Below are 25,816 nucleotides of genomic sequence, written 5' to 3'. Positions count from 1 at the left end.
CCACAAACACATACTTAGCACTACCTATCATCTCTCATTTCATTTATTTTTCTTCATAGCACTGATCCTCAGCTGCCAAATTCTTTATTTTCTTGTTTGTTTATTTTTCACATTTTCCCACTAAAACATAAGATTCATGAGGGCAGGAATTTCATTTGCTTTAACTGCTTTACCACTAGTTCCTAGAACAGTGTTTAGAACACAGTGAGCACTCAATAAATATTTTCTAAGTGAGTAAATCAATGAACCCTCCAAATTCAATTTTCTCTAAGCTCCTCCTTTACAGGCCTTGTGGAGTTGCTTCTGCTATTTGATAATGATATCACAAAAATGGTCAACGTTTAACATTACAGAAAGAGATAATAGTGATAATGACAATGATAATGGTGAGGAAGAGGAAGATTGAGTTAAATACAGGAAAGGGCCATTGAGGAAGTAAAAGAGGCTGTCTTCCCAGGGAAGTTCTTACCTATGGGACTGAATGATTCAATGATTGAGGATGGAAGAGATAACCTGCAGACAACCATGGTGGGATTTAGCCAGTCTTTCAGCTAAGTCAGCCACTTGCAAATCCAAAGCCAATAAAAATCAGATACTGGGACTGCCTGAATATATTCCCCCGGATTCTGCTTCTGATTGTGAGCTCTGGCTTTGGTGACAACTCCAATTTATACACTTTCGTAGGCTAAATAATGCACCCCCCCCCAAAAAAAAAAAAAAACGGTGTCCACAGCCTACATAATCTCCAGTACCTGTAACCGTGACAGCTAATTTTCAAAAGTGACTTGCAGATGTGGTTGAGTACACTAAGGCTCTTGAGATGGGGAGTTTATCTTGGGTTATTTGGATGGGCTCAAATATAACAACATGAGTTTCGTAAGAAAGAGGCTGGCGGGTCGAACTAGAAAAAGATTTGAAGCTGCTATTCTTTTGGCTTTGAAGATGAAGAAGGGGGGGGGGGCATGAGCTAAAGAATGAAGGCAGCCTCTAAAAATTGAAGAAGGGGGCTTCCCTGGTGGTGCAGTGGTTGAGAGTCTGCCTGCCGATGCAGGGGACATGGGTTCGTGCCCCGGTCCGGGAAGATCCCACATGCCGCGGAGCGGCTGGGCCCGTGAGCCATGGCCGCTGAGTCTGCGCATCCAGAGCCTGTGCTCTGCAACGGGAGAGGCCACAACAGTGAGAGGCCCGCGTACCGCAAAAAAAAAAAAAAAAAAAAAAAAAAAAAAAAAAATTGGTAAAGGGAAGGGAAATGGAGTCTCCCCTAGATCCTCTGGAAGGAGCATGCCTCCCTGCCAACACCTGATTTGTACCCAGAGAAAGTCATTTTGGACTTATGACCCCCAGAGTAAGATAATAAATTTATGTTGTTTAAGCCATCGAGTCTGTGGTAATTTCTTTCAGCAGCAGTAGGAAAATGATATATACACACACTTTAGACCACTTTGTTTACCCCATCCTTGCTCTCCCAGTTCATTTTTATTTCCTAGTAATTCCAGGGAACCATTCCACTTACTCCCATGATAGCTATAATTTGCTCCCATAATTTACCCTGCTTTCTAAGAAAATGTCTTACTTTAATCCATTTTCAGTTTTACTTCAGGTACTTTTCTTCCACTTTCCTCTGGCTGGAAACCCAAATTTACATTCTTTGGAGAGGTAAGTTCCCTGGACAACTTGATTCTTTAGTGAATACCTTACCTTTAATTTTTATACTTCAAAAAGCTGATTATTCTCCAAATTATATCAATTAGAAAGGTAATACACATTTCTGAATGAGAATTTGACTACTTAATTCAGTGTTTGAAGTTACTAAGTAAGCACTAATTGGAAATTACTAAATTAATTATTTGCTATTTCTATATATGTATTTATAGATCATTTCAATGTTTTCAAATATTTTATAGTTAGGAACATGTATATCAGAAATTAATACTTAAAGAGTGTAATTTTTTTACATTTGTTCATTGTAGGTTAAAGCAACTTTTTCTTTAATGCTACATTTTTATGTAAGATAAGTTTGTTAAGGAGCAAAGAAATATATTTATTGCATCACTTATGCTTTATGCCATTTTATGTATAAAAATATATTTTTATACATTTTAGAAGAAACAGCTCTACCACTTAGGATGTTGACTCACAAAATGATTATTTCTCTGCAGTAAAATAATGTACTTTTTAACATTTCAAATAGCAAATAAACCCTACTAAAGTTTTAAAACTCTGAATTTTTTAGAGACCTAGTTATTGCTTCCTTTATATAATCATTTTCTAAACAACATATTTCTACTCTTGCAAGTATTTATTCTTTAGAAACATAAAAGTCACTACCCTCAGAAATGAATTTTAAGGTAGCAATTACCTCAATCATTACTCTCAATTACTTTGGAAATTTAATGCTGTATTCTTGTTTTTATTATTACCTCAGTATATTTCTCTACATTTTAAATTTGTTTAGCTACTGGAGCTGTCAAATGCTTTTAATTTAGCAGACTCAATTATACTGTTCGGTAGAATTCTCACTTTGAGAACACTTTTGATCTACAGATAATCCTTTAAAAATATTTATAATAAAAAATTCCAGTGTTTGAGTTGTTTTACTGATTTCTTATAAAGAACCAAAAAAAAGAGAGTTAAATCAAGCAATAAAGTACTAGCCAACTATTGGAGATGTAGAATTTCACCACTTGAGGAGGGTTATCTTCATAACTCAGGCAGTAAAATTGTCCCTTTTTACTTGATAGCCATTATTTCTTTTATATATATATATATATATATATATATATATATATATATATAAAGATTTACATATAAGTCTTAATTTTGTTTAAACTAAGACTAAACTTTTTAATCCCCATCTGATGTACACTGGAGTGGTTTTGCCTGCAGCATTAAGAGACCCTATAATCCAGGTGCCCCAAATAAAATATTCATCTTTTGATCCATGGCAGAATAATTAGGAGAGGCTATGGCAGCTTGCTGGATAAGTATTTACTTTTAATTTACTTCTGAGTTGCAGAACAGTTAATCACTGTACATAGCAAGGTCATCTTTGTTAATTAGACTGCATACATATGTGAAGATATCCCCACAGAAGATTTCCAGGTAATGCTTCCCCATGCAACTCAATTAGTCTTTAGTGATGGCAGTTAACACTTTACCCAGTTATTGCACCACTTGAGGAAGGTTATCTTCGTAACTCAGTCAGTAAAACTGTCCCTTTTCACTTGGTTAGCATTATTTCTTTAATACATATATTTGTTTATATATTATTATATATATTATTTATTTTATACATATATGTTTATAAATTCTGTGATGCACATCAGAGGACATTTACAAAGACTAATGAAGAGGTAGATATTTTAAGAAACCAACCTGAAGCAACACTATTTAGCACTTAAAAGACTTTTTTAATTTTCAAATTACTTTTGCATGAATGCTAATTATTAATCCTAACATTACCATGAAAAGGGTAAATAAAATTATGATTCATATTCTGGATATAATAAAAATGAGGTAAAAAGACTAAGTCCTTTTCATTTTTCTATCTCTCACTCTACCTATTTATCTATTTAAAAATCAGTTCCTCTTTAAATAAACACACGAACAACCAAACAACAACAGAACCCTCTGAACTCAAGATTTCATCTATTTGAAAGATCACCTATGGGAGACTGGTTCACTTTTTCTCCATGAAACCCATCATTCTGTTTGTTCTACCTCTTGCCCATTCCAGCCAATTATTCCTTTTAAATTAGTACCCCAGAGCTTAACAAAGCCATAGTTTACAGTGCCTTTGTTTATGAACACACCAAGGCCACTAGAGTTAAAGTGATTTAGTTAAAGCTGTAGAATCAGCAACAGAATCCAGATGCATGCAAATCTCTATACTGTCTGTCTTCTACCATAAAACTGGCTGTCACATATCAAGGCGGGATTTTTACTATTTTTTATTTCCTCTAATTTTTCCTCTTGCTCCCCCAGTTAATACCTCACTATGCCATTTTCTACTTCTGTGATACAAAGAAAATCAAGAACGTACTGAGCTATGAGTAGCTAGGAGTTAGGGAAGGGAGAGATGTTCTATAGCAGGGTCAGTCCTTCCAGGCTGAGCATTATGGACAAGCACGAGCCAGAGCAAGGAACAAAGAAGCAGCCCTGAAGTCTGGAGCATTTACTATTCAACTGAAAGAACACTCTCAAAGTGGAAACTTGGAGGATATTAATTTTCATAAGGAAGGTCCACACACCTTGTGTGGAGGATGAATAATGTGGCACTTCTTCTAAGTCAAGGAACTGAAATGTTATTTTATAACTTTACATGGCTTCATAACTTTAGGCAATGGAAAGTAAGAATCATAATAATGAATCGGAAAAAAGTATAGACATAGGTGTGCTAATGAATACAACTTTAATTGCTAAAACCTTTCAGGCAAAAACTGATTTCAGGGAAGAGCATCCACTTATAATGACTATTATGTCAATTTAACAACATTAATACAGCCAAAATATGACAACTTAATGCTGATTATGTTCTGAACATGTTGATAACTATGCTTTCTAGTCTCTCCATGGAGCCTAACTGAAAAATGATTATCTTATTTTCAAGGTTTATCATTAACTAGAGAAAAAAGGACAGGGTAGTATTTTTCTTTTAACCCTGATAAACCAATATTCCAAGTCGCAAATTTATCTAAGCGATTGAAGTGATCCAGTTCAAGGTGCAAACTAAATAAAAATTCCACAGAACACTACAGAACCTTTATTTCCCATTAATCTCTCTTTTCGCATTAATCACGTCTGAAAGTCTTTTCTATTGTAGAAAATAGAATAGCAATATGAATTTTATTAAAAATAGTTATATTTCTTCATTATTTTTAATAAAAGAAACAACCAGCCTGCCAGGCTGAAGCACTGATGAACAATGCAATAATAGCATATGCTTTATACAGACTCCTTTCTTTTACTTTGACATATGTACACATAGCAAAGGAAAAAGCAAGGTTTATAATTGCCTAGCTCACTTATTTTCAAGAAATGAGCAAGGGATTAACATGTTTTGTCCTAGTATTCACTTTCATATGAAGGATACTTTGGTTTGTGTCAGAATTCTAATCTGTGCTGTGATATAACAAATGAACTTCCAAATCTTAATGTAATGTTCAACACTGCAAGTTTTAATCTGGCTTGTTTAATGTGGTCCAGGACAGTCTCCATTCTTGTGATGGGTACACCAACTAAAATAGATGGCCATTAAATTCACTGCAGCAGAAGAGAGATGCAGGAAGAGACCAGCTCATCGCTTCCTCAGTCATATTGTCTCAAACTATTCATATGGCCCCTACACAACTACAAAGAAGGCTGCAAAACACAGAAACACATGATACTCACTGACCTTTACTTAGACCTCTTCCACAATTGAGATTTGATTATTTCCAAGAAATTGAACCCAAACCAAGCAAAATGTTGGTTTGAGTCCAGGTAGTTTTAATTTCAGGGGGACTAGGCTTTATTCATTAGCACAAAACCAGTAATATGTCTGCTAAATCTATAAAAGATTAGGAAAAAGCAACTCTCACGAGACGGAAAGTTCATTTTGAACAGAAGTAGAAAATATCTGGAAATCTGCTTACTCTCTCTTAATCTTGCAATTAAACCCATTAATTAAAGTCCTGTGTTATTTTGCATTCTCCAATGCTTAAATGATCTTCTGTAAGCTTGGCTAGAAGGGTTGGAAGAGGGTCAATAGACTTGGACAAAATTTTACAGCTTGTTGATATTTCATGTGGTTGTTGCTGAAAGTATTATTATTTTTAATTCATTTTTTATACAGCAGGTTCTTATCAGTTATCTATTTTATACATACTTCTGTATATATGTCAATCCCAATCTCCCAATTCATCCCACCACCATCAACCCCCAGCCCCCACTTTACCCCTTTGGTGTCCATATGTTTGTTCTCTACATCTGAGTCCTATTTCTGCCTTGCAAACTGTTTATCTGTGCCATTTTTGCAGATTCCACATATATGCGTTAATATATGGTATTCGTTTTCCTCTCTCTGACTTACTTCACTCTGTATGACAGTCTCTAGGTCCATCCATGTCTCTACAAATGACCCAACTGCATTCCTTTTTATGGCTGAGTAATATTCCATTGTATATATGTACCACATCTTCTTTATCCATTCATCTGTCCATGGGCATTTAGGTTGCTTCCATGACCTGGCTATTGTAAACAGTGCTGCAATGAACATTGGGGTGCATGTTTCTTTTGGAATTATGGTTTTCTCTGGGTATATGCTCAGTAGTGGGATTGCTGAGTTGTATGGTAGTTCTATTTTTAATTTTTTAAAGAACTTCCATACTGTTCTCCATAGCGCCTGTATCAATTTACATTCCCACCAACAGGCAAGAGGGTTCCCTTTTCTCCACACATTCTCTAGCATTTGTTGTTTGTAGATTTTCTGATGATGCCCATTCTAACCGGTGTGAGGTGATACCTCATTGTAGTTTTGATTTGCATTTCTCTGATAATTAACGATGTTGAGAAGCTTTTCACGTGCTTCTTGGCCATCTGTATGTCTTCTTTGGAGAAATGTCTATTTAGATCTGCTGCCCATTTTTTAATTGGACTGTTTCTTTTTTTAATATTGAGCTGCATGAGCTGTTCATATATTTTGGAGATTAATCCTTTGTCCGTTGATTCGTTTGCAAATATTTTCTCGAATTCTGAAGGTTGTCTTTTCATCTACTTTATAGTTTCCTTTGCTGTGAAAAAGGTTTTAAGTTTCATTAGGTCTCATTTGTTTGTTTATGTTTTTATTTCCATTACTCTAGGAGGTGGGTCAAAAAAGATCTTGCTGTGATTTATGTCAAAGAGTGTTCTTCCTATGTTTTCCTCAAAGAATTTTATAGTGTCTGGTCTTACATTTAGGTCTTTAATCCATTTTGAGTTTATTTTTGTGTACCGTGTTAGAGAGTGTTCTAATTTCATTCTTTTACACGTAGCGGCCAGTTTTCCCAGCACCACTTATTGAAGAGGCTGCCTTTTCTCCATTATACATCCTTGCCCCCTCTGTCATAGATTAGTTGACCACAGGTGCATGGGTTTATCTCTGGGCTTTCTATCCTGTTCTATTGATCTATATTTCTGTTTTTGTGCCAGTACCATATTGTCTTGATTACTGTAGCTTTGTAGTATAGTCTGAAGTCAGGGAATCTGCTTCCTCTAGCTTTGTTTTTTCCCCTCAAGATTGCTTTGGCTATTCGGGGTCTTTTGTGTCTCCATACAAATTTTAAGATTTTTTGTTCTACTTCTGTAAAAAGTGCCATTGGTAATGTGATAGGGATTGTATTGAATCTGTAGATTGCTATGGGTAGTATAGTCATTTTCCCAATAATGATTCTTCCAATTCAAGAACATGGTATATCTCTCCATCTGTTTGTGGCATCTTTGATTTCTTTCATCAGTGTCTTATAGAGTCTTACCTTTTAATTACTCTGTGTGAGAAACCCTACTGACTTGCCCATATTTTTAAATAGTGCTGTAAAGATCACAGTGTGCACTGATTTAACCTCCCTTTAGCTAGATCTATTTGGGTGTTTCCCAAGGCCGTTCACTTGTATAAGTGACACATTACAGTTCAACATTAGAAGACACTATATTTCATGTTAAACATCTTATAAAGATTATAATCACATTTTCACGACAACACACCTAATGCTTCAGAAGCCTTTATGTCACGTCTCAACTCATTACACATTCCAAAGGAGGAAAGCGATTTTAAAAGCTTTGTATTTCTCCTTATGTTTATTTTCCCATCCACTTACTAGGACTGCATCATATTTCAGAGTTTCATGAATAGTGAAGGCAGATTTCAAGGAACATCAGAGTTATGATGGCATCCTTAACTTGACATTCGTAGAAAAATCTGAAATTCCATGCATGGCTTGTTTTATCCAGAACTGCACTTAATTTAAACCCAGCTCTTTATTTATCCCTGAAGTCTCTGCTGTATTTGATATATCTTCAGTTTTCCATAAGCTGTTTACACCTGCTCAATATTGAGGGCATTACATACCCAGAATATTTTAAGCCAATTTGATGACCTAATTTGAATTATGATAAAATAAAGAACAGGAAGCCAGCGGAATTTGAAAATGATGGCATTTTAGATCAGAAAGAACCATTAGAATTCACTTTATTCCCTTACCTCTCTCTCCCTAGTCCCAAAGGTAAAGCCTATGCCAAGGTTCTAGAGTTAGTTAGTGGCATAGCCAGTCCAGAACCAATGGTTTTCAATTCTTAGATGAATGCTCTTTCCATAGTGCCATGTTGCCAAATAGGTAAAGCAAAGGGTTGTTTCTACTTATTATGCTCCAACAAGGCTAAACTGCAATGTGCACATAACTGACGAGTACACTAAACATAAGGATGTCAGTAACCACAATTAGTGGTCCTTTTTTCATTGTTCTTTTGGTCGGGTGTATTTGGATTAAGATTGAGTGCTCTACTACAGATCTACAGCCTTAAAGTCCTGTAATAACGCTAGTGTCCACTGCCTATAGTTTTCTTTCAGCTACTACAATTATCCAACAGCCTATGTACTCATCAGCTGACTTTGGAAACTTGGGTAGGTCTGAACCTGCTAGAGTCCTAATTCTTTCTATTCAAAAAGTGAAGAGGCATACTATGAGGTGTGTTGACCGAATTATATCCAACTAGGCTACAACCTTTAAGTCTGCAGGGAGCAGATTCTGGGCTCCCTGGAAGGTGAGCTATTTTCCATTTAAAGTGATGACTGGCTCTTCTAAAGGTGGAAAAATGGCTTCACACACCCATCTCCAATTCTTCCTTGGGCAGCTGCTGGAACCGATGAAGCCCAGGAGTATACATACTCTCGGCTGTGGTCCACAAACCCAGATTCCTCTTATGAAGAGGAAAGAGAGATACAAACCAAAAAAAAAAAACCAAGAAGAAAGATAGGGTCACAACCAAAAAGAAAGCTGATCAAGTCAGGGCAAAGGGAATTTTATGTGGTTTAGAAGATCAGTAATATTGTTCACTGTTGGTGTTTATTGCCTTTCTTTTGTGCCAGATATGTTCTTTTATTCTAAAGCTAGGTCCCTGTGGTGTCAAATGGATAAATCAACACCGTTCCTTCTAATGTTCCTTGACTTTCCATTTTAAGAAACATTTTGAAGCCATTTCTCTCCTATAATGTATTCTGTCAACCAAACCAATGAATGTTACTATATGACTAGGAAAGATGCATTTGTTTTGTTCAATAAAAAAAAGAAAAAATCTACGGTATTTTCACATATATGACATGAAACTAGATCTTACTATTCTCAGGGATAAGAGGGAGAGGGCAAACCTTATACAGCTTTCTATAAACCAACAACACATTTCTAATAAATATACCAGGTGGGCATACATATGAATGACTAGAACCTTTTCTAATATTTGATAGTGCTCAGAAGCTTTTGAATTTTTCCTTTTGGAAAGATTTTTTCCTTTTGCTCTTTTTAAAAGAAAACAGTCCCTATAACATTTTAAGTCTGCTTCTATTTGCTTTTCCATGAAAGATAATCTAGTATAACAGAGGATTTAAAAACCACATTAGAAGCCTTACAATTTTATTCTTGAGAATGCTTCTTTTTAACGTGGCTTAGTTATACTAACTTAAAGTGCTTAAATATGTAGAAACATCATTGTGAGTTACACCTCAATCAGCTCTTCCATAAAAGTAATTTCTTTCATATCTTAAATCTATGTTTTTCATTTTATTTGCTTTTTATAGAAGAATTTAGGCCTTTAGTTTTATTGATTTTTGTATTTTACTTGGCATATACACACTGGTATTTCTTTTGGCTTCAAATAAATTTAAAATATTTCCCAATAAAACAACTGAAAATATAGAATCAGTTCCTAAGGATCTTTTCTATATAATTCAGTTTGAAAGAATGATGAACTGATCTCATGAGGGCCTCTTTGTGTGTGTGTGTGTGTGTGTGTGTGTGTGTGTGTGTGTATACACACTCATGCTCACTATATGCCCAACAGTCCTGTCTCTGTGACCAAGTCCTGCCTTCCATGCTTAGAGACACAACTTAAAAAAATATGTTTTTGAAGAATTATGTTCTGAGATAAGGTTCTGGGAAGACAAAATGCAAAGGCTAAGTGTAGGCACCTCTTGTTTATGGGGCAGGGAACACATTGATGGGATTTTACATTATATGCAGTTAAGGCTCAGTAGAGATTTGGACTGACCACCTCCCTCCCGTGCTTAGCTCAGAAATCAGCCAGCAGCCAGGCCCAGATTTCCTTCAGAGGGAGTTATAGCAGCTAAGTTGTTCACAATAAGATTTGGATGAGTACTGTGTGTGTGTGAGGGGATGGAGTCTCTGCAGCCCTCATCCCAGAACTCCCCCTTACACACAAGGCACTAAGGAAATCCAGCTGCTTTCTTTTTAGTAGTAGTTGGTGGTGGTGGAATAATGTGGTGGCAGTAAGCAGAATTACTCCGTTGGGTCTCGTCTTACTAAACAAGTTAAACCACCCAAACATAGTTACAAGTTAACAACAATTTTGTTTCCATGACCTATTCCTGTTAGCAAATTAAGCAAGAGGTATACATATTAATGAATGCATATATAAAGGCAGAGACAAGCTCTTCAATAATACATTTTCCTATTATGGTATTGGGTACTGAAAACCAATGAGAATTATTTGACCCAAAGAATATGTAACAAATGTCACTCCATACTCAAAGCCAATAGATATACTGGATACACATGTAAATTTCTAAACAATAGCAGGATTTTTCACATTACTGACATATCTTTGCTGCACACTCTTTGAAAATGTCTGAACATTTCATTAAAAGATATACTGAGTGAAGTTGCCGGATTGTCCAGGTCCAGTTCATCAGTAAAAAAGTGATTATAGATAATATAAATTAGAATCACATCTATCTTAGATTTTTTTTCACTTTTATGCCAAGTTAAGAGCATTGTTAGTGAATGGTATTATTGGAATTGGTTATTAGGAGTGCTGGCTACAAATTCAAAGAATAATTGTTTGATCATAATATTCATATTCATTAAGTTTCTAATCACCTCCTTTATAGGAGCTATTCAAGGATTTCTAATTGAATTTATGACATTGTAGCAAAATCACATCACAAATCTCTTTATGTTTACTCATATAAGCCTAGTTATTTTACTTTTATATGTATTTTTCCATCATAGCATTTCTTTGGAACTCTGAAGAGCGAGGACTTATTTAAGAAGTTAATTAGGGCTTCCCTGGTGGTGCAGTGGTTGAGAGTCCGCCTGCCGATGCAGGGGACACGGGTTTGTGCCCCGGTCCGGGAAGATCCCACATGCCGCGGAGCGGCTGGGCCCGTGAGCCATGGCCGCTGGGCCTGCGCGTCCCGAGCCTGTGCTCCGCAACGCGAGAGGCCACAACAGTGAGAGGCCCGCGTACCACAAAAAAAAAAAAAAAAAAAAAAAAAAAAAAAAAAGAAGTTAATTAACTAATGTAAAACTTACTCCTATTATCTTCATATTTAATTAAGACTTCTTATTTACGTCATCACCTTAGCAAGGACTACAGGTATTCTTTTTTTTTTTTATTACAGATATTCTTGAATGTCAGCCTCTTATTTATTTACCTCAGCTTTTAAATATAATAAAGTACCTGGATTCTTTATTCAGTATTTCAGATCTCCTTTCTTTCATGTCACAAAAGATAAATTCACACAGCTGCACTGACAACATCACAGTTTTAAACATGCGTCCACTCATTTCCTTATAAATAGTTCAGTCACTTACTTTAATCCATCTTCCTCTGCCCATCACTCTAATGTCAAATTTACAAGCTTAAGAATGCACTTTTGCAACTTCTAGTTGTCGTTTTTTTTTTCAACATATTTACTGGAGTATAATTGCTTTACAGTGGTGTGTTAGTTTCTGCTGTATAATGAAGTGAATCAGCTATATGCATACGTATATCCCCACATCACCTCCCTCTTGCGTGTCCCTCGCACCCTCCTTATCCCACCCCTCTAGGTGGTCACAAAGCACGGAGCTGATCTCCCTGTGCTATGTAGCTGCTTCGAACTAGCTATCTATTTTACATTTGGTAACGTATATATGTCAATGCTACTCTCTTACTTCGTCCCAGCTTACCCTTCCCCCTCCCCGTGTCCTCAAGTCCATTCTCTACATCTGTGTCTTTATTCCTGTCCTGCCCCTAGGTTCATCAGAACCATTTCTATTTTTAGATTCCATATATATGTGTTAGCATACGGTATTTGCTTTTCTCTTTCTGACTTACTTCACTCTGTATGACAGACTCTAGGTCCATCCACTTCATTACAAATAACTCAATGTCGTTTCTTTTTATGGCTGAGTAATATTCCATTGTATATATGTGCCATATCTTCTTTATCCATTCATCTGTTGATGGACACTTAGGTTGCTTCCATATCCTGGCTATTGTAAATAGAACTGCAATGAACATTGTGGTACATGACTCTTTTTGAATTATGGTTTTCTCAGGGTATATGCCCAGTAGTGGGATTGCTGGGTCATATGGTAGTTCTATTTGTAGTTTTTTAAGGAACCTCCATACTGTTCAGAGTCCAAAAGTCTACTCACTTAACTAACACACACTCACAGAGGTAGCATTTGGACTGACAAGATGTCAATCAATAAGCATTCTCATCTAGGAATGTCTGATAGTGGCGCCCTGGCATTTTTGTTTTGATGAACATTTAGTGCTAACAGTGGGAAGGGCCATCCCTCCTAAGATGTGTGTAGGTAAAAAGGGTTGGATGCTGAATTATCCATTTCACTTCTTCGTGTGTTTTCAGTATTTCGTTATAGTCATCCTTAATCGATACCTTTCACATAGTTCTGGTAGTTCAATCCCAGAAACTATATAAATAAATAAATATAAATACATATATATATATATACACACACATATACATATATACATATATATATATATATACATGGTTTATTTGTTTCACTTATTTCAGCCAAGTTTTTCTTTCTTTAATATCAACCTTCCACTGCCCACATCTTTGAGTTTATTAATGTTTAGAACAAAACTAAAACAAAAGGAACACACACAACACTCACAGATCAGAGTTTCCAGATAGATATTGGAAAGTTTCTGGAGGTCATGGAATCTACCTTGAAGGAAATTGATTTTGATATCTATCTAGGATCTAGGACCTGGCTTGAAACGTCCTTGAATTGTCCTAAAGTAAACAGAAGATTCTCAAATGAGCTGAAGCAGGTACTAAAAAGTTGATTTGTGAATTTTATCATTTTAACAATTCCTCTCTTTTGAAGTAGCACCTGCTCATAATCAGGGATTGTTGTGAATTTCTATAGGTTGTATATTAAGAAATTTGTGCCCAACACTCAACGTTATCACTTTCTCAGAGTTACAGAACATTTAACTTTACTTTCCAATGCATAATTTCCTTTCCACTTGTAAGACTCCCCTGCTTCAAACCAGTGATGAGATTGGGAGTTACTGTGTAGATTCCATCTATGAAATAGCTGTTTCAGCTAATGAATTGAATTTGCATTCTCTTGTCTCCCTGCGTGGAGTTCTACCCCAATTATGATTCATTCTGAAATCACCAACATCCTGGACTAGAACTAATATTTCTCCATACTAACTTGAGAAGTTAGGTTTTATAGCTTGAAAATCATGTCTCTTCTGGCTATGACATCATCATAAACCACACAACTGCTGTTACAAGCTTTTGCATTTAAAACTTCCATATCTCAAATAAATTGTCTATTCCAAAAGTCCACCATTTAAAAAATCAGTGCAATTGGACTTTTCTTTTAAATTAAACAATGAATATACAGTGAACATTTATCTGTTACCATAGGGAAAAAAAATTGCCTGTTACTCACATGGCACTGTGCGGAGGTAGAGGTTGTCACGAATGATTTGCTGAAGTTCGTGGTCCACAGAACCCTTCTGAAATCGTAAGTTGAGGTAGTGACGAAGATCCTTATCAACAATTCCTCCTAGAATAACACAGTTTCTTAATAAAGGATGTTGGAAAATATTTTAAGTATGTAATTTGATCTGTCATAAACATACTCATGAAACCATTTAAAACATGCATTATTTCACATTGCTCTTTTGACCTTCTGAAACATTTGCTGCCCATAATAATAAAAGATAACATTCACTAAGATAACAATTATTCACTCAGTCAGTGCTCAGTGTTTTACATGCACTCTTTGTTTTTCATTTAGAATGAAGTCTTTATTACGGCAAAGGACACATGGTACTCTTGAACTGAAATCATACTAAAATGCCATAGTGTATCTCATTGCATGGCTAAAAAGACTTTTTTTTTTTTTACTTCCCACTCTCCCTTTCTCCCAGTCTTTCTGCCTTTGGATTTGACCACTCTAGGTATCTTAGACAAGTGGAATCATATAATATTTGCCATTTGTGACAGGCTTATTTCACTTAGTATGTCTTCAAGGTTTGAAAAGGTTTTCCAGTTATTTAAAGTTACTCTGGAATTAGATAAGCAGGGTGATAAAGAAGTTAAAAGAAAAAGAATTACACCAATATTAATGCTTTACTACCTTTATAAAATGAATCAAAATAATGTATCTGCCATATAAAATATGTGCAGATGTTTTTAACTACAGACAATGTTTGAAAAACTTTAGGTATTTAAAAATTTTATTATTATTATAGAAATAATAACATAATTTTGAGTACATTTTTCATTATAATCTAATGAAAAACAAACTGGGCTACAGGTAAGAAAATCAATACTGTGAATTTATCAAAGATTATTTTCATATTTAACGATAATTATGTTAAATTATGAAGATTTATCTAAGGCCCTTCATATTCTTATACTTGGAAGAATGAATTATAAATCAAAATACTTATAAAAATATAAATAAGAATTTCTAAAACCCTGATCTTTTCAAACATATTAGGGTAATTGAGCCAAGACAAAGAATTAAAGATAGAGGAAATAGGATGTCTGTAATAGTTACAAAAATCATATTCTCTTCAAATCCTTTTGAATCTCAAAATTATAATTCATTATCAATCTATTTGCACCACCATGAACACATAAAATAGCCTTATGGACGCAGCCCACGGGTCCTCCCACGGGGATCCGGCAGTGGCGGGAGCTTCGAGACTAGGGCGGCACGAAAGGTAGGAGGTCTGGAGAATTTGGGGTTTCGAAAAAGCGTTTGCTGACTGATTCCAACAAAAGTGAGGCATGGCTTCCAGAAAGATGGCGGAAGTGTAAGACGCGGAGATCACCTTCCTCCCCACATATACACCAGAAATACATCTACACGTGGAACAACTACTACAGAACACCTACTGAACGCTGGCAGAAGACCTCAGACCTCCCAAAAGGCAAGAAACTCTCCCCACGTACCTGGGTAGGGCAAAAGAAAAAAGAATAAACAGAGACAAAAGGATAGGGACGGGACCTGCACCAGTGGGAGGGAACTATGAAGGAGGAAATGTTTCCACACACTAGGAAGCCTCTTTGCGGGCGGAGACTGCGGGTGGCAGAGGGGAAAGCTTCAGGGCCGCGGAGGAGAGCGCAGCCACAGGGGTGTGGAGGACAAAGCGGAGAGATTCCCGCACAGAGGATCAGGGCCGACCGGCACTCACCAGCCGGAGACGCTTGTCTGCTCACCCGCCGGGGTAGGCGGGGCTGGGAGTTGAGGCTCGGGCTTCAGTCGGAGAGCCGGGGGAGGACGGGTGTTGGCGGCGTGAACACAGCCTGCAGGGGGTTGGTGAACCACGGCTAGCCGGGAGGGAGTCCAGGGAAAAGTCTGGACCTGCCAAAGAGGAAAGAGACTTTTTCTTCCCTCTTTATTTCCTGGTGCACGAGGAGAGGGGATTAAGAGAGACGCTTAAAGGAGCTCCAGAGACGGGCGCGAGCCACGACTAAAAGCGCGGACTGCAGAGACGGGCATGAGATGCTAAGGCTGCTGCTGTCACCACCAAGAAGCCTGTGTGCGAGCACAGGTCACTATCCACACCGCCCTTCTGGGGAGCCTGTGCAGCCCGCCACTGCCAGGGTCTCGGGATCCAGGGACAACTCCCCCGGGAGAACGCACGGCGCACCTCAGGCTGGTGCAACGTCACGCTGGCCTCTGCCGCCGCAGGCCCGCCCCGCACTCCGTGCCCCTCCCTACCCCCTGGCCTGAATGAGCCACAGCCCCCGAATCAGCGGTTCCTTTAACCCCATCCTGTCTGAACGAAGAACAGACGCCCTCCGGCAACCTACACGCAGAGGCAGGGTCAAATCCAAAGCTGAGCCCCAGGAGCTGTGAGAACAAAGAAGAGAAAGGGAAATCCCTCCCAGCAGCCTCAGGAGCAGTGGATTAAATCTCCACAATCAACTTGATGTACCCTGCATCTGTGGAATACAAGAATAGACAACGAATCACCCCAAATTGAGGAGGTGGACTTTGAGAGCAAGATTTATGATTTTTCCCCTTTTCCTCTTTTTGTGAGTGTGTATGTGTATGCTTCTGTGTGAGATTTTGTCTGTATAGCTTTGCTTCCACCATTTGTCCTAGGGTTCTATCCGTCCGTTTTTTTTGTTTGCTTGTTTTGGCTTGGTTTTTAAATTTTTTTTTTAATAATTTTTTTTTTATTTTAATAACTTTATTATATTTTATCTTACTTTATTTTATTTTACCTTATATTATTTCTTTCTTTTTTCCTTCCTTCTCTCTTTCCTTTCTCCCTCCCTCCCTCCTCTTTCTTTCTTTCTTTCTCTCTCTCACTCTCTCTCTCTCTCTCTCTTTCTTTCTTTCTTTCTTCTACTAATTCTTTCTTTCTACGTTTTCTCCCTTGTATTCTGAACAGTGTGGATGAAAGGCTCTTGCTGCAGCCAGGAGTCAGTGCTGTGCCTCTGAGGTGGGAGAGCCAACTTCAGGACACTGGTCCACAAGAGACCTCCCAGCTCTACATAATATCAAATGGCGAAAATCTCCCAGAGATCTCCATCTCAACACCAGCACCCAGCTTCACTCAACGACCAGCAAGCTACAGTGCTGGACATCCTATGCCAAACAACTAGCAAGACAGGAACACAACCCCACCCATTAGCAGAGAGGCTGCCTAAAATCACAATAAGTCCACAGACACTCCAAGGCACAACACCTGACATGGACCTGCCCACCAGAAAGACAAGATCCAGCCTCATCCACCAGAACACACGCACTAGTCCCCTCCCCCAGGAAGCCTACACAACCCACTGAACCAACCTTAGCCACTGGGGACAGATACCAAAAACAACGGGAACTACGAACCTGCAGCCTGCAAAAGGGAGACCCCAAACACAGTAAGATAAGCAAAATGAGAAGACAGAAAAACACACAGCAGATGAAACAGCAAGATAAAAACCCACCAGACCTAACAAATGAAGAGGAAATAGGCAGTCTACCTGAAAAAGAATTCAGAATAATGATAGTAAAGATGATCCAAAATCTTGGAAATAGAATAGACAAAATGAAAGAAACATTTAACAAGAACCTAGAAGAACTAAAGATGAAACAAGCAATGATGAACAACACAATAAATGAAATTAAAAATACTCCAGATGGGATCAATAGCAGAATAACTGAGGCAGAAGAACGGATAAGTGACCTGGAAGATAAAATAGTGGAAATAACTGCTGCAGAGCAGAATAAAGAGAAAAGAATGAAAAGAACTGAGGACAGTCTCAGAGACCTCTGGGACAACATTAAACACACCAACATTTGAATTATAGGGGTTCCAGAAGAAGAGAAGAAGAAAGGGACTGAGAAAATATTTGAAGAGATTATAGTTGAAAATTTCCTTAATGTGGGATAGGATAGGAAATAGTTAATCAAATCCAGAAAGCACAGAGAGTCCCATACAAAATAAATCCAAGGAGAAATACACCAAGACACATATTAACCAAACTGTAAAAATTAAATACAAAGAAAACATATTAAAATCAGCAAGGGAAAAATAACACACAAGGGAATCCCCATAAGGTTAACAGCTAATCTTTCAGCAGAAACTCTGCAAGCCAGAAGGGACTGGCAGGACATATTTAAAGTGATGAAGGAGAAAAACCTGCAACCAAGATTACTCTACCCAGCAAGGATCTCATTCAGATTTGATGAAGAAATTAAAACCTTTACAGACAAGCAAAAGCTGAGAGAGTTCAGCACCACCAAACCAGATTTACAACAACTGCTAAAGGAACCTCTCTAGGCAAGAAACACAAGAGAAGGAAAAGACCTACAATAACGAAACCAAAACAATTAAGAAAATGGGAACAGGAACATACATATCAATAATTACCTTAAATGTAAATGGACTAAATACTCCCACCAAAAGACACATATTGGTGGAATGGATACAAAAACAAGACCCATATATATGCTGTCTACAAGAGACCCACTTCAGACCTAGAGACACATACAGACTGAAAGTAAGGGGATGGAAAAAGATATTCCATGCAAATGGAAACCAAAAGAAAGCTGGAGTAGCAATTCTCGTATCAGACAAAATAGACTTTAAAATAAAGACTATTATAAGAGACAAAGAAGGAAACTACATAATGATCAAGGGATCAATCCAAGAAGAAGATATAACAATTGTAAATATTTATGCACCCAACATAGGAGGACCTCAATACATAAGGCAAATACTAACAGCCATAAAAGGTGAAATCGACAGTAACACATTCATAGTAGGGGACTTTAACACCCCACTTTCACCAATGGACGGATCACCCAAATTGAAAATAAATAACGAAGCACAAGCTTTAAATGATACATTAAACAAGATGGACGTAATTGATATTTATAGGACATTCCATCCAAAAACAACAGAATACACATTTTTCTCAAGTGCTCATGGAACATTCTCCAGGATAGATCATATCTTGGGTCACAAATCAAGCCTTGGTAAATTTAAGAAAATTGAAACTGTATCAAGTATCTTTTCCGACCACAAGGCTGTGAGACTAGATATCAATTACAGGAAAAGATCCGTAAAAAATACAAACACATGGAGGCTAAACAATACACTACTTAATAACGAAGTGATCACTGAAGAAATCAAAGAGGAAATTAAAAAATACCTAGAAACAAATGACAATGGAGACACAACGACCCAAAATCTATGGGATGCAGCAAAAGCAGTTGTAAGAGGGAAGTTTATAGCAATACAATCCTACCTTAAGAAACAAGAAACATCTCGAATAAACAACCTAAACTTGCACCTAAAGCAATTAGAGAAAGAAGAACAAAACAACCCCAAAGTTAGCAGAAGGAAAGAAATCATAAAAATCAGATCCGAAATAAATGAAAAAGAAATGAAGGAAACGATAGCAAAGATCAATAAAACTAAATCTGGTTCTTTGAGAAGATAAACAAAATTGATACACCATTAGCCAGACTCATCAAGAAAAAAAGGGAGAAGACTCAAATCAATAGAATTAGAAATGAAAAAGGAGAAGTAACAACTGACACTGCAGAAATACAAAAAATAATGAGAAATTACTACAAGCAACTCTATGCCAATAAAATGGACAACCTGGAAGAAATGGACAAATTCTTAGAAATGCACAACCTGCCAAGACTGAATCAGGAAGAAATAGAAAATATGAACAGACCAATCACAAGCACTGAAATTGAAACTGTGATTAAAAATCTTCCAACAAACAAAAGCCCAGGACCAGATGGCTTCACAGGCAAATTCTATCAAACATTTAGAGAAGAGCTAACACCTATCCTTCTCAAACTCTTCCAAAATATAGCAGAGGGAGGAACACTCCCAAACTCATTCTATGAGGCCACCATCACCCTGTTACGAAAACCAGACAAGGATGTCACAAAGAAAGAAAACTACAGGCCAATATCACTGGTGAACATAGATGCAAAAATCCTCAACAAAATACTAGCAAACAGAATCCAACAGCACATTAAAAGGATCATACACCATGATCAAGTGGGGTTTATTCCAGGAAAGCAAGGATTCTTCAATATACGCAAGTCAATCAACATGATACACCATATTAACAAATTGAAGGAGAAAAACCACATGACCATCTCAATAGATGCAGAGAAAGCTTTCAACAAAATTCAACACCCATTTATGATAAAAACCCTGCAGAAAGTAGGCATAGAGGGAACTTTCCTCAACATAATAAAGGCCATATATGACAAGCCCACAGCAAACATCATCCTCAATGGTGAAAAACTGAAAGCATTTCCACTAAGATCAGGAACAAGACAAGGTTGCCCACTCTCACCACTCTTATTCAACCTAGTTTTGGAAGTTTTAGCCACAGCAATCAGAGAAGAAAAGGAAATAAAAGGAATCCAAATCAGAAAAGAAGAAGTAAAGCTGTCACTGTTTGCAGATGACATGATACTATACATAGAAAATCCTAAAGATGTTACCAGAAAACTACTAGAGCTAATCAATGAATTTGGTAAAGTAGCAGGATACAAAATTACTGCACAGAAATCTCTGGCATTCCTATACACTAATGATGAAAAATCTGAAAGTGAAAACAAGAAAACACTCCCATTTACCATAGCAACAAACGAATAAAATACCTAGGAATAAACCTACCTAAGGATACGAAAGACCTGTATGCAGAAAATTATAAGACACTGATGAAAGAAATTAAAGATGATACAAATAGATGGAGAGATATACCATGTTCTTGGATTGGAAGAATCAACATTGTGAAAATGACTCTACTACCCAAAGCAATCTACAGATTCAATGCAATCCCTATCAAACTACCACTGGCATTTTTCACAGAACTAGAACAAAAAATTTCACAATTTGTATGGAAACACAAAAGACCCCGAATGGCCAAAGCAATCTTGAGAACAAAAAACGGAGCTGGAGGAATCAGGCTCCCTGATTTCAGACTACTACAAAGCTACAGTGTTCAAGACAGTATGGTACTGGTGCAAAAACAGAAAGATAGATCAATGGAACAGGATAGAAAGCCCAGAGATAAACCCACGCACATATTGTCACCTTATCTTTGATAAAGGAGGCAGGAATGTACAGTGGAGAAAGGACAGCCTCTTCAATAAGTGGTGCTGGGAAAACTGGACTGGTACATGTAAAAGTATGAGATTAGATCACTCCCTAACACCATACACAAAAATAAGCTCAAAACTGATTAAAGACCAAAATGTAGGGCCAGAAACTATCAAACTCTTAGAGGAAAACATAGGCAGAACACTCTATGACATAAATCACAGCAAGATCCTTTTTGACCCACCTCCTAGAGAAATGGAAATAAAAACAAAAATAAACAAATGGGACCTAATGAAACTTAAAAGCTTTTGCACAGCAAAGGAAACCATAAACAAGACCAAAAGACAACCCTCAGAATGGGAGAAAATATTTGCAAATGAAGCAACTGACAAAGGATTAATCTCCAAAATTTATAAGCCGCTCATGCAGCTCAATAACAAAAAACAAACAACCCAATCCAAAAATGGGCAGAAGATCTAAATAGACATTTCTCCAAAGAAGATATACAGACTGCCAACAAATACATGAAAGAATGCTCAACATCATTAATCATTAGAGAAATGCAAATCAAAACTACAATGAGATATCATCTCACACCAGTCAGAATGGCCATCATCAAAAAATGTAGAAACAATAAATGCTGGAGAGGGTGTGGAGAAAAGGGAACCCTCTTGCACTGTTGGTGGGAATGTAAATTGATACAGCCACTGTGGGGAACAGTATGGAAGTTCCTTAAAAATCTACAAATAGAACTACCATATGACCCAGCAATCCCACTACTGGGCATATACCCTGAGAAAACCATAATTCAAAAAGATGAACCAAAATGTTCATTGCAGCTCTATTTACAATAGCCCGGAGATGGAAACAACCTACGTGTCCATCATCGGATGAATGGATAAAGAAGATGTGGTACATATATACAATGGAATATTATGCAGCCATAAAAAGAAACGACATTGAGCTATCTGTAATGAGGTGGATAGACCTAGAGTCTGTCATACAGATTGAAGTAAGTCAGAAAGAGGAAGACAAATACCATATGCTAACACATATATATATGGAATTTAAGAAAAAAAAATGTCATGAAGCACCTAGGGGTAAGATAGGAATAAAGACACAGACCTACTAGAGAATGGACTTGAGGATATGGGGAGGGGAAGGGGAAGCTGTGACAAAGCACGAGAGAGGCATGGACATATATACACTACCAAACGTAAGGTAGATACCTAGTGGGAAACAGCCGCATAGCACAGGGAGATCAGCTCGGTGCTTTGTGACCACCTAGAGGGGTGGAATAGGAAGGGTGGGAGGGACGGAGACGCAAGAGGGAAGAGATATGGGAACATATATATATGTATAACTGATTCAGTTTGTTATAAAGCAGAAAGTGACACACCATTGTAAAGCAATTATACTCCAATAAAGATGTAAAAAATAATAATAATAAAAAAATGAGATTCAAATCTATAAAAAAATTTTTAACAATAGCATTACGTGGGCATGCATATAATGTTTTACACAAATAGTAAATATACTTGAAAACTATATATTGCTACATTTCTGAAGTTCCCATATTCATTGTTTCAGTTGCCTCTAATCTGCTGGCACAGCCTGAGCAAGATACCATACAAAATAGTATTTTTAACTGAACTATCAAAATTCTTACTCTCCAAAGTTTCTCATATATTTTAGTCAATAGTATCAATTTACTTTTCCCCCAATATAATATGATAGCAGAAAACAAATGATAGGAACTTGCCCATGTTATTTTCAAAATTCAAAATCATTTTTTCAGTCAAAGAAGTGGAACACTCAGAAATGAAAATCACTTGAAACCACCATCGCATATATCAACAATTACCTATTGTTTACGTCTCCAAATGCTCTGCGTTTCCATGGGTCTTAGACTTACTGACATCACACTGAATTAGTTAAAAATTAGAAAGTCTGAAATTCTGAAGTTCTGTTTTCCTCCCTTGTTCTTTCCCAGTCAGAAAACATGCCTACCCTTGCTAATTCAATACAGCTGCAGAGCAATCACCGTTCCTGACTGTTCTCAGCTGTCGTTTCTGCCGAGTTCTGAGTCTACAGATCCTTCATCACCTGTACTCCACTTCTCTTCTCTTTTTCTTTCTGTCTAATATGAGGGACATGCCAAGTGATGAGATGTTTTCTGGCAGCCCAAGAAAATGCTAACTATAGAACAACAGATGTAGTCTGTCCACTAAAGTAAGCTAGAATCACTCACCTAATATAACATGGATAAGCCCACATTTTGTAGTCCAAGATGATTCTTGCCCCTGAAAATACATTATCAATTTAAACCATTTCTTCTACTACAAAAATACCACATTAGCCCTCTCAAAAGTTTATTTACCTAAGAAAACAACAACAACAAAAAATGACTGTCTGTTCATTCAATGACTGGATGTATCTTTTTTGCCATGGAAAAACCTGCTGAAGCTTATGAGAATTAATATAAACTTTCTTTTGTTAACTAAAATGAATCGCCACATTTGTTTTGGAAGGTCTCTCTTGGCCTCATATTTCAAAAATACTTTATCATCCTTCACAATTTATCATAGCATTTTTCATGTAAGGCAATTTTATTTACCCACTACCTTATTATTGAATATTCTGCTGGTTGCCTATCCAACATTCTTTCCTCTATTTTTTTAATTTAGAACCTTGATTTAGTTTCAGGCCCAAACATTCTCAGACCCAGGACATGGATCACGGTTGTCTGAAACTGTCATACAATCTAGTTCCCTACCTCCCTAGCTGCCCTTGCAGCTTCCAGCAGCTATGTCCTGGCCATTGAGACCTAACACAGAAGGAGGGTTTTCTCATTCATTGAACTAGAGTTTATATCTGATATCACGACCCTTCTCATCCAGTCAATCTTGGCTAGACTGGGTATTCCTCTTTGGGACTTTCACGGCCCCTCTGCTCTCTAGTAGACTTGATATTCTGACCACAAACCACAAAGGGAGATGGACAAGGGAAAAATCCAACATGCTAAGGATATTGTAGTAAAGTTAGAAACAGACTGGGTTCTGGATGGCTTCACTGAGCAGTTAAAATAATATTGGCAACTACATACCTTAGGATATCTTGTTATAAGAGAAAAAGGAAATAGTCATTTTCTAAAACTATTATGATTTCTGTTTGCAACTATACATGACCCCAATCTACATATTAGATGTATAGAAACGTTTCGCATACATATGTATACATAATATGTATACATATTTTATGTATATATAAATACATACTTTTAAATGCATATTTTTCCTTAATTCGAAATTTCACTTGAAGAAGGATTAAGTAATGGATAGTGGGCAATGGCTGAGCTGAAAAATAGAGCCTGGCTCTTAAGACTACCTGATTTCAGGTATATAAGTTAACATCTTAAAGCAAGCTAAAAAATAAAGAATGCCACATACTGAGTGTCCAGTAAATGTTATATATAATTAAAATAAAAACATTATCATCTATCTTATTTGTCATAGTTATAATTTTTGGTTTTATCATTATTGTTTGTAGAGTTTCTGTTTTGTTATTTGTTAGTAATACCTAGATTTGGTAGCTTAGAGAATATCTACATCAATCATTCTGTCAAGCATAGCACTGCCAAGTTCATCACTGCATTGCATGCCTTAGCCATTGTACTCTTCAAAACAATTCAGTGGTTCTTGCTTACTATTATATTTTAAAAATTATTGAGTAATTTTACTTAACTGTGAAAAAAATTATTTTCTTTATTTTACAAAATAAAATAGTAGATTAAAAGATATAATACCTTCCCAAATTACACATTTGCCAAAAAGAGATCTGGGAAAAATATAAAGCCTATGATTCTGCTTCTAAATAACATGTACCTAATTTTCATAATCTACAGTCTGAAGACCAAACTTCTTAGTCCAAAGTAGTCAACCATTTTCTCAACATGATACCAAATAAGATTTTCAATCTGATAACAAAGTATAACCTAAGGAGAACCCTTAGGAGAGAACTTAATCCAAACTCTTCATTTGCAAATGAAGAAAGTGAAGCTCACATAAATTATTTGGCACTGCGCTCAGAGCAAAGATGGGGTGGGGAGTGGAAGAAGAATCAGGGAGCAAATCCAATAGATTATTTGAGGAGAAAACTCTAAATGTTACCACTTGAAAATGGTGTGCAACTCTGTAGTTTCTATACTTTTCAGAAATGCTCCCAGGAGAACTGCTTTGTTCCCTCCCCTGCTTGAATGCCCAGATAGAGGAAGCAAAGGAAGAAGTTACAGCTTGGCTCAGATGGACAGAATCTCCTTGGCATATTCCTTAAGAACAATTGTTTGTTTTAGTCATGTAGCCAAAGCCAGACAATCTTCCTAAGGTTGAGGGAGAAATACACCAGGCTCTATATTGTTTGTGCCAAGAGTCTGACTGCTAATAGCTGGCGAGAGTAGTCCCATCCCTCATTTGTGGGCATAACCATTGGCTCAAATTTTCCTGTCCCTTGAGTCAACTGTTTCTCAAATCAGTATGCACCTTAAAAACTTGTAAACTGGGGAGAGTAATTCACTGATTGGTATGGTGCTGGGTGTGTATGAAAAAGAAGATGGAGATGAGCAGCAAGCCAAAGTCTGGTTCATTCTGATGTAATTTCTTCATCCTGTGATTTAGCCAAATGAGGCTACTCTAACATTCTATTGACCGTACTTATTCTT

General features: G+C 37.0%; 1 protein-coding gene across 1 annotated transcript in view; it reads right to left on the bottom strand.

The window, feature by feature from the left end:
* The window catches only part of MAGI2 (membrane associated guanylate kinase, WW and PDZ domain containing 2), a 1,347,058-nt gene that overhangs the window by 960,189 nt on the left and 361,053 nt on the right, over positions 1–25,816 (bottom strand). Inside the window, exon 2 of the mRNA XM_032642294.1 lies at positions 13,953–14,069. Within this exon, the coding sequence (XP_032498185.1) occupies positions 13,953–14,069 (117 nt within the window). The remainder of the gene's footprint in view (positions 1–13,952; positions 14,070–25,816) is intronic.

This window comes from Phocoena sinus, chromosome 9 (genome assembly GCF_008692025.1).
Source record: "Phocoena sinus isolate mPhoSin1 chromosome 9, mPhoSin1.pri, whole genome shotgun sequence".
In the NCBI taxonomy this organism is placed as follows: domain Eukaryota; kingdom Metazoa; phylum Chordata; class Mammalia; order Artiodactyla; family Phocoenidae; genus Phocoena; species Phocoena sinus.
The sequence above is the reverse complement of the archived record's forward strand: the minus strand, read 5'-3'. Positions and strand labels throughout refer to the sequence as shown.